Source organism: Anser cygnoides, chromosome 1 (assembly GCF_040182565.1).
Source record: "Anser cygnoides isolate HZ-2024a breed goose chromosome 1, Taihu_goose_T2T_genome, whole genome shotgun sequence".
Taxonomy (NCBI): Eukaryota; Metazoa; Chordata; class Aves; order Anseriformes; family Anatidae; genus Anser; species Anser cygnoides.
In genome coordinates, this window is record NC_089873.1 from 110,306,222 (window position 1) to 110,316,566 (window position 10,345).

The 10,345-nt window shown below is 36.5% G+C and overlaps 1 protein-coding gene across 1 annotated transcript; it reads right to left on the minus strand.

Moving 5' to 3' along the window:
• Positions 1-629: 629 nt before the first annotated feature.
• Positions 630-10,071, minus strand: MRPL39 (mitochondrial ribosomal protein L39). Its single transcript, XM_048045794.2, has 10 exons — positions 9,923-10,071; positions 9,343-9,549; positions 8,822-8,961; positions 8,238-8,337; positions 6,439-6,506; positions 5,166-5,278; positions 3,938-4,003; positions 2,954-3,107; positions 1,973-2,020; positions 630-757 (listed from the first exon to the last, which is right to left on the minus strand). The coding sequence occupies exons 1-10, from the start codon at positions 9,972-9,974 to the stop codon at positions 671-673; spliced, it is 1,035 nt and encodes a 344-aa protein (XP_047901751.1). The 5' UTR covers positions 9,975-10,071; the 3' UTR covers positions 630-670.
• Between the last annotated feature and the right edge of the window lie 274 nt (positions 10,072-10,345).

Consider the following 10,345-nt stretch of genomic DNA (forward strand, 5'->3'; position numbering starts at 1 on the left):
AAATGATCGTTAAAAGTGATATTAACTGCTCTTGTACAGCAGACAATTAATAACCTCAAAGAACTTTTCAGTTTCTATATTCAGCTATTTTTGTACTCATAAAGCAATGGTAATTCTGCGCTAAGCTACTGAATGGTGTCTTTTGAACAGCAAATACAAAAGAATCTAATTTCAGTTCTGACAAAATCAAAATTGGGAAGTAACCCTTTTGTAACCCTTTATGGCCTTCTGGAAGTTTTTGTTTAAGACATTATTTGTCTCTAATGCAGTAGGCAAAGAAATCAGTGGAATTTCATCGGGAAACTCCAGCAAGAAACACGGCATGTAAAGAATTAGCCTAAAAACGTGGTCTTGAAATTGTATCAACTTAAAAAAGGATGCCTGAAGCACACTAATCAGAAGGGACAATATCTGGACACGTATGATTGTTCTTGAGATAATGATTTGCAAAATGAGTTAACACAAATGAGACTTTAAAAAAAATCCATGCCTTTCTAACAGGGACAGAAAATTGAAATTAAAGTAGGCTGAAATATATGATGCTGGCTTTGTACCTATCCATGATTCAGGTCCATGGAATTCAAGTGAATTAATGAAGACAGTTTAACATGTAGCACAAATAAGCCATGTAAAAAAACAAATATTTTATTATGTACATTTAGAGGTTAATTTAGATTGATAACGTTTTTTCTTCTTCAGTTCCACCTTTTTCCTCAAGACTTTCTGCTGCTGCTTCCACAATTTTCTCTTCAGTGACCTGCATAAAAATAACGAAATAGTTATTTTTATTAAACATGACGTAATTCTAGATCCTGGAAACCCTCCCCTCACACTGTCAGTGTAGCAAGAAAAACAACTGTTGTCTCCAGAAGTAAACAATCTGGACAAGAAGCATCTTCAAACTAATTTAATTTAAAAAAAAAAAAAATTATGGGTTAGACTCTGAGAACATCCTTGGCTAACAAATTTCAGTAGGCATACCGTATTTTTTCTCTCTTTTGCCACAAAAGTAAATAAAATATTTGTTCTGAAGACTTCAAACCATCTGCTATTTAATTCTCATAACAATTCCCTACGTTTAATCATGCTTTGAAAGTCAGTCTCTGGTTATACACAGCTTTTGATATTTTATTGTTCCATTTATTGAAAAAAATGGCCTTTTTGCTTTTATTCAGTCAGCATAAAGATTCTCTTGGATAAGCCCATTTCAACTTTGTAACACTGTTTGACAGAAGAATGTTTGCAAGAAACTTTTATTTTCCATGCAGATTTTAAATGGAGAAAAATAAACTAGTGCATTCATGCAGTTTACTGAGATAGTATTTCCTTTCATCTCCAGTAGCTTCCACCTAGGTTTACCCAATGGTAGATTTTATCTCTGCATTTAGTTATTAAAAGTATTGTTTGCTTGTGTTCTCTCAAGCCTGTGGCAGAAAACTTACTATTACCTCAAATCTAGGTAAGTATAAATACATTACTCCAATTTTTAGTTTTCTTATTTCGTGTTCATGATTAAAACAGGAAAAAAATATTTTAAGTTCTACACGTGTGGTATCAACATAAATTCTAGAGATGAATTTGAAAAATACTGATGTAGTTTAAAGTGATAATTAAAAAGATCTTAGGGACTATTAAAAAGCAGATAGCTTCAGTCATAGATGATAAGCCTGACATAATTTGCTCCCGTTATTTGAAATAGTACAAAATATCAGTTGAACACCGCACGTTTTTTCTGAATGGTACAATGCACTTCAGCAGTCAGACATCAAAAACAATACCAGAAAATCTTCTACTACAAAGCAGTTAAATTTCATGTGCATCCAATTTTTCTTCACCTGTTAACATTTCCATTCTTAAAGATATGTTACTGAGGATATTATCCATCTCTAATCATTCAAATGCTACTCTATCAGAGGTTGTTGTGTCGTGTTTTTTTTTTATATATAAGTCGTATTTCACCGCTGAGACTTACCAGCCACTTCGACCTTTCCAGCAGTTTGTGCCACACAGTGTGGTGAGCCTGTAATAAATGTCATTAAATGATATTACTGGAGGAAAAAAAATAAATAAAATACCTTACTATAGATTAGATTCTGAAAGGTTTATAGAAATGATGTTACAAATATGTAACAATAATCCATAATGTCTGAATAGAGATTACCTCAGTGTCCAGTTTGCCCATACTTGGGAGGATTAAAGAGGGCTTGAATACACATTTATTGATCACATCCATCCACTGTGTGAAATCATTGAGGGGGTAACGGGTAAAAATAGGCATTAAAATCTTATGACCCGGAATGATAAGGAAAGGTACATAGAAAGGAGGCAAGGAAGGCGGTGCCCACCTATCTCTTGTAAACTTCCCCAGTGGAGACAGTAACACATGTTCTAGACCATAGGCCAAGACAATGCAAGTCAACAGGAATGGGAAGACTCTTGCCTCCAGCTATATTTTTGCAGAGCCTTTCCTTAAGATAGATTAGTGATAAGATTTGCTGTTGTTACTAAGTTTTATTTTGGTATCATAAAAGACTCCATCATGATTGTCAATTCAAAGTTCTGTTCTTTCCTGAATGAATGAACATTGTCAGCAGCCTCAATTTCAGATGATCAGCATGCACTACGATAAACAATTCACTAAGGCAAGGGCAATGAAATAGCCATGCGGCAATTGTGCAACAAAAATCACGCTTTAAGTATTGAAAAAAATGTTGGGGTGCTCTGATGCAAGCTTTCAAGCTCTGATTCCATAGCTGCTATAGTTCCAAGTCAATTGAACCCCAAATACGCAATGAGGTCATCATCATGGGCCATCACTTTCTGAGGTCATCTGCTACTCATCCTCCTCTCATCTCTGTATTATTACAGTCACAGCATAGAATAAAGACCAGAAAATATGCCAAATGCCCTAACTTCAAAAGAAAAGAAAAATTACAGAAAATGAATTAGTTACCCTCAAATGGACTGGCAGAGACACACCCTGGAACCTCCTTATCAATTCAGGTTGGTTAGTCTGAAGATTGTGGGCTGCCGTTATCTCATACTGGAAACAGAAACTTGTCCTTGGAATGTGAGGGCCTTCACTAACATCCACAAAGTCACCAAACCTGACCGGAGTCAAGAAAAGAAAAAAGAAAAAAAATGTTATGACAAATATAATCAAAGAGAATTACGATCCTATTTATTTTTGGTTAGCAAAATCCTATCTACAGAACACTTCAAACAAGATGAAAGAAAATCCACACAAATCCCAAAACACCTTTCAACAATGTCCCCGGTACAGCATTTCTAGATTTCCTGAAGTAAACATACAGGTCACGTAATGTCCTAAAATGAATTTACAAAATTTAAATCCCAAATCCAGAAAGATAATCCTTAGTTTCTCAAATTTTTGAAGTCACGTTGACTTTAATAGTGGGTTAACTCTGTCGTTCACCAGAAAAAGATTTGTCCCCAAGATCACACATTCTGAAGAACAGTTTGTTTACTACCTGCACAGGTATTTCCCTTTCATGTCCTGGAAAGTTGCCAATCAATTAAGAAAACTGAGAGCCAAGAGGAAGATGTACAGCAAAAGGATACTCAGAACAAACCTCTCCCAGCAATCAACAGGCAAGCCCATCTACCCTCTTCCTAAACAAACTAGAGCAAATATGGTTTAGGCATCTGGAAAACTGAGTATCACCAGCTTAAGTGAGTCACAAATTGTAAGACTGAGCTATAATAAAAGCTTCCTTCCTCCAGCCTAAGAACTTTACATCTTACACTGCATTCCAAAAGTCAGCTCCATTCCCATCTCCAACACTTGAACGTAAGTGATTTTATTTTTAAATTAAAAGCCATCATAAATAACTTATTCTTTTTACTTGCAAATACTACTTGCAATACGACTAAACTTTTCAGTGAAATATTACAGAATGAGTTCAGTTTTGCTCACCTATGTAATGTTACAATTCCTTCCATGTTCCGAGAAGCTTTCTGTTCTATCGTCTCGATTTTGTATCTGATCAAGACAAAAAAAAAAAAAAAGATTCAGATTTCTCAACTTTAACACCAAGTTCTTGTAAGAATACTTAACAGATTGATTTAGGGAGCATTTCTTAAAGTTATGTTCTTATTAATGATAGCTTTGAAAGAAATTTAAACTCTTAATTTTATATGCCAGTGTGTATTGACATGTTTCATAAAGCATATATGTTTTCAGAGGTTCATGCTCTCTCAACAGAGTTTTTTTCAGAAAGATAAAATGAACCTATACTACATAGAAAAATAAATTTTTTTCTAAATCATATATAAGTCCAGAAGAAACTATCTCATCACCTAAACTGGTCTTATGCAATGTGTGGTCCTCAACAACTGGTCATCTGCAAGATGGCAAAAAGCAGTCTCTGCTCTTTCTACAAACATAAATACACATACATACAATGTCTAAAGTTGTTATCTGAAGTCTGCTCAGCTCCTACCTGCTGTAAATGCTTGTCAACCAACATTGTTAAGAGATGTTAGTTGGTATGTCACATAAATATTATTAAGCTAAAAGTAGTATTTATTTTGGTAATAACTTTAGCTTCAAGCAAAATTTTATTTTGGTTCACAAAGTGTCAAATTATTTGTCATTTTCCCCTACTTCTCTCCAACCACTGAAAAGCTGTGGACCAGTTAATTTTTCCAAAACACTGCTTAAGTGGTCAGCTAAAAAAAGTGTTTTGAACACGCCTTTCTATAACACAGGGCAGTGTATTTTACCCATTTTCCTTCTGTAGAGCTCAGAAACTGCATTTGATTAAATCTGCATTTCAAGATACCAAAATATGAAAAAACTTGAATATGAAAGCCTTTCAGCAAAAGCTTAAAGTAGCTAGCATGCAAAAAGTCTAATCACCAGAGCTTCAGTTTAAAAGTAATGAAATCTTGAAGCTCAATATTAAACTTAGAAGTCTACAACCTTTCCATTTCTCACAAAACTACCTCCAGTAAAGGTGTTGGCCTCTGGAGAGAACATTAAAAATGTAATCAGCCAGTGGAACAAAGACAATGGAGACGCGTTTGAGTGCAATCAGAGCAGTGGGACATGTACCTTCTTACTTCACCTATCACATCTTATGCAGAGATTTAAATGAATTTATAATTGCCTTTCTAAAAGAAAGGCAAATTTATACACTTACTTGTTATGCTGAAACATTTCACGTGCTACTTTTGCTTCAACTTGCAGTGTTTCGAATGGCAGGTCTTTATAAATTAGCTTACTAGCATCCTTTGTAAGAGAATTGAAGTTGTCCTAAAAAGTAATTGAAACATATAAAATTGTCACCACTGTTTCACAGCTGTACTGAATAGACAAAGCATAGGAAACACTAAATATTAGTCAAAATGATAAGGACCATCTAGTAGTAATCCTAAATGTAAGAATACAGCTGTAGGATTGTAATGCTTATTATTTATCAGCAACATATTGCTAAGGAACAAATCAATAGGCATTCTTCCATCAGAAACAATATACATTAAGTGGAGTTAAATATCCTGTGTTTTCCTAACATGATATATGCAAGTGCGGTCTTGCCAATCGTCAATATTCAGTTGTGTATCCTGTTTCCCATAGTCATGACCCCAGTTATAAACAACCTCCACTCTGGTGGAATCGAAAAAAAAACTGCGGAGTAACTATGAAATTCACTGCTTTGGTCCAAAAACCAAAGCTTTGTACACTCAGATTTGTTGATAAATAAGAAACTGTTATTAGAAGAAATTGCATTTACTACGTCACTTATAAAGTAACTTAGTCTGAAATATTTTAACTACAAGATCATATTGAAGAAAATCTGTATTGGACTAACATTGCTTCGTTAGCCACATACACCTCTGCTGATACTTCATCGTGAGAACAATAGGCACCAGACAAGTAAAACATTTGTGATCACACCAGCTACAAAACTGTTATAAGTTTGTACATGATTAGATTTTATAGAAGTTTGTAGATTATTAGATTTAGCAGAGAGCACGAAATATAAGCAAACTATTAAGAAGAGTTTCAGCTGAATGTGCTCACGGTTCTTTTACAACAATGAATTGATTATGCTGTAAACTAATAGGTGAAAATACATCCTTACTGTCAGAGGGTTCTACTCATATAAAGCCTGTAAGCCTATGTCACATCTCCATTACCAGGCAAGAGTGGTTAAGCAGGAGTGGATCTGTACAGTAAGTGAGCTGAGAGCACTCTTCAGCAAGAGCCAGTATATGATAAATGAAGAGATTTAGTTTCTGAAGTGTATTCCTCATGTAAAATAAAATACTGGTGTAGACATACCCTATGAAAAGAATGGAGAAAAAAAAAAAAAAAAAAAGAACAAACCCCCCACTAACCTCTCCCCCGCCAAGAAAACACTGGACAAAAATGTAAGCTACAGAACTTTTTGAGCATGAAGTTATTGTGCTTACTTTTGTTGGTTGCCAGTCATTCAGTCTGTTGTCCAAAATTACATCATAGCAGAAAGCTCCAGAGATCACTGCAATTCCAATTCCAAATAGAAAAACACTCGTATTTGTAATGAAGTACATATTTCATTGCCATATTATAGTCTTACAGATGTACGAAAATTAGTAAGAAAGACACAATCTTAAGAAATCGATAAAGTTTAAATTTTCAGCTGTGATAATACAGTCAACCAGCAGACTAAATCTGTATCATTTTAGTTTCACTGAATGAGAAATATTCATTTTAAATGTGCTTTAATTTAATGTTGATATAATATACACCCATTAAAGGAAACAAACAAACAAAAAAAAGCTATACTGCTTCCCAAAACTGCTTCTCACAAACACTGAAAAAGACAATAGACTTTGAAAATATTTCACAGTATTTTCACATCATATACTAAATTTGCACCATTCAACTGTAAAGAGGAATTTATTGCATAGATAAATCAGACAATATTAGAGCTAAACTAAGATGTTTATCCATGACACGTACTTAACACAAATTTCTGTGGTAGTCGTTAGAGTGCTTTTTGTGTATATTTATCAAGCTATTGACATATTAAAAATCAAGCTTACGAACCTAGTAAGTCAATGCTATTTCTACACATACACTGTAATGACACAAATTAGTATATGCAAGATTATTTCAAATCCTGGCAGAATTGAAATATCCACTCTAAACCTACCAATCAAGACAAGTGATGAAAAGACTAAAAAGGGAATGAATCGTGGAAGACTCCAAACAACAAACCACATTCTTATATATCAAATATATAATTGTGTGGTAGGCTCTTTTATTTAAAACAAAAAATATCTCAAGTTAGAAGGGTCCCACAAGAATCATCAAGTCCACGTAACCTCCTTTCTATTGCGTTTTCTAATTTTAGTGAACTTTAGGTCACAGGTGAACAGAAGTTGTTAGCAACCAACTTCAATGATCTTACAACTTGATGTATAAACGGTGACTTTTAATAACTCAAGTGATCATAAGGTTACATAGTTATTAAGGCAAATTTCACAGAAACATATCAAATCTTCTAAATATATTACTCATGTAATAATCATAATCATAAACTCATAATCAAAAGACTATGCCATTAAGTTACTAACTTAATCTATGTGGTCCAAAGTGGTTTGAAATCCAGTTACCATACAGACCAATCTTCCGTACATTAATGAATAAATTGTTTTCAGCCTGATGAATGTAAGTTAAAGAAATCCTGGTACATCAGATTCTTGTTCTAATAATGGAGCACCCAGGAGCATAGACTCCCTTGGAACTTCTTCCTTCTCCCCACTGATAATTTCAGGCCAAGTAAGACTCTGGACATTTTAAAAGTTCAAAGCTAAAACTTTAGAAAAGAAATCTGGAAAGAGTGCAAAGATCTAAGATTTAATCCTCAGTGTATCAAATGGTATAGAAAAACAGTTTCGGAAGATAGGCTCCTGCCTTTTCTCCAATCCATTCAATGGCCTTCAAAACAGACACACGGCTTAGCAGTTATGTAGAGACCACTCAGTTGTCACAGTTTAAAGCCCAGCTACTTAACATAATCAAATACAAATTCTGTATTACTTCAATGCACCCATCACATCAAATACAAATAAAGGCTGCAACAACAGCATCTAATATACAGAAAAATGCTAAGTACCTTCAAACACTGGAAAAAGAGCCTCTGATTTTCTTTTGTAACATAATTACACACTCATTTAAGAAGCAGTGAAAGACAAGATGATCAACAGTAAAACATTTATACCACCTGGCACTTCTGGAGCTTTAACCAGATTCACAGAGTACTCATCCTTGAATGCCCGCTTTAACACACATGCCATGATCATGGCACAGGAACGCCAGTAGGCCTATAAAGAGAATTACAAAACACAGAGTTATTACTTAGAACCTAGCAACCTATACCAGATGAACATCAGCTATCCAAAAAAACCCACCAACATTTCATTGAATTAGGCACAAACCTAGATGTCTACCCTACCATTACTTTCTTTAGAATGTAGTCTTCTATTTGGAGATGATTAAAGATGATCAAGATAATCAAAATTGCACTTGAAAGGCAAGCCAGATGTTTCCCTTGGGATATTTAAACCTCAAATCATAGAATCATGCAAGAATATAGGTTGAAAAGAATGTCCACACATCAGCTAGCCCGCACTGTGGTCCAACTAACAGTAACTGTGAGGTGCCAACCAACCATTAAAAATATTGAAACTTTCACAACAACCAACAACGAAGTTCAAGGAGGCAGATGGACATGGAACTAAAAGGGGTATACAAAATCAAGGAGCTGCATTTGGGGTCACCTGCAATGAGGTTAAGATGAAAGTTTACCTTATTTACTTCCTCTGGATCTTCATCTTTGAACGTAAGGAACTGAATTTCACATGATTTGGTCAAGGGTCTATACATATCCCAGACTTCACCATCCACAAGAGCTAGCACAGATTTCTTGCAATGCCATTCACTTAAGTCTGAAGAAAGTGAAAAACATATCGCACTGTTATTAATATTACTCTTCAGAGTCAGCAAATTATTCCCCTGCATTTGTAACAACAATTTGCAAGTGTTTTACTACTGTAAATGACTTAGAAGGATAAGCTGCAAATAGAGTCTAGAAAAATTAATCATTTTATGCTGATGTATTTTACACCAATAGAATGTATTTTAGGTCACAAAGTTCACAGTACAAATGTACTGTAAACTTAAATACAAATGTTCTGAATGCATGTCCCCTACCTTGGCCATTACAATGCCTATAATATTAACATTTCAAATCTGGAAGGCAAATACTTCAACAGGCAGCATAATTTTCACCCTCAGTGGCACATTAGCTTAAGAACCCGTTCACTTACGCATGGCACAGTTGTATGGAGTAGATAAGGCTTTGTTCATTATAAGCAAACTGCCAGGGTGAGGTTTTCCAGTGTACTTTACTTCTATTTTCTCAATTCGTGGATAAAGAGATAGCTGTCTCTCCTTCTCTTTGGTAAAGAGCTCATTGCGCATCTGAATAATTTCCTCCGATGTCAGTCGAGAAGCTGCTGGTGTGGAGATCAACCCTGGTAGAAGAAATGATCTAAAGTGAGCAATAAACAGTTTTTGAAACCTCTTTATAAGTCAGTTTCTGCAGAAAGGCGAACATTCAGCAGCTCTTGCTAACGAGCATGCCTAAAGTCACAAAACAAACAAGCAAAGGGAAGCAACCCTCTTAAGCAGCGAAGGCTTAATTTGGCGTTATAAGTGTAAAGGGGTCACCCGGCCTTGCACGGCCGCCCCGGGCACGGCCCCTGAAAGCGACGGGCGCGGGACAAGCCCGCAGCCGACACGACACGGCCCGACACGACACGACACGACCCGACACGACACGACACGGCCCGACCCGGCCCGGCCCGACACGACACGACACGACACGGCCCCCCCAACTCCACTCACGGCGTCCCTCCCGCCCGACCCGCAGGCAGCGCGCGGCCCAGCGCGCCGCCATTTCGCGGCCGAGCCCCGCCGCCCCGGTGCCGCTTCCACCCGGCTCCGCTGGAAACAGCGGCGGCGGCGGCTCGGTTCCGGGCGCCGCTCCGCCCTCGACCGCCAGGCGGCACCGCGGGGCCGGGAGCGAGGCCCAGGCAAAGTTACAATTTGTGAAATAACTCAGGATTTGTTCCCATGTCTTAAAATTCTGATGGTTGTCAGCCAGATCCCCCAGTGGCAAAGACAAAACAGCCACCAAGAATGCAAGTGTCAAAACAGCTACACTGACATAGTGCCATTAAAAAATAAATAAATAAAAAGCTGTAATTAAACTCAGCATCCAAAAAATTAAATGTGCTAATACTGGCCACGGACAGTAATGGGCAGGGA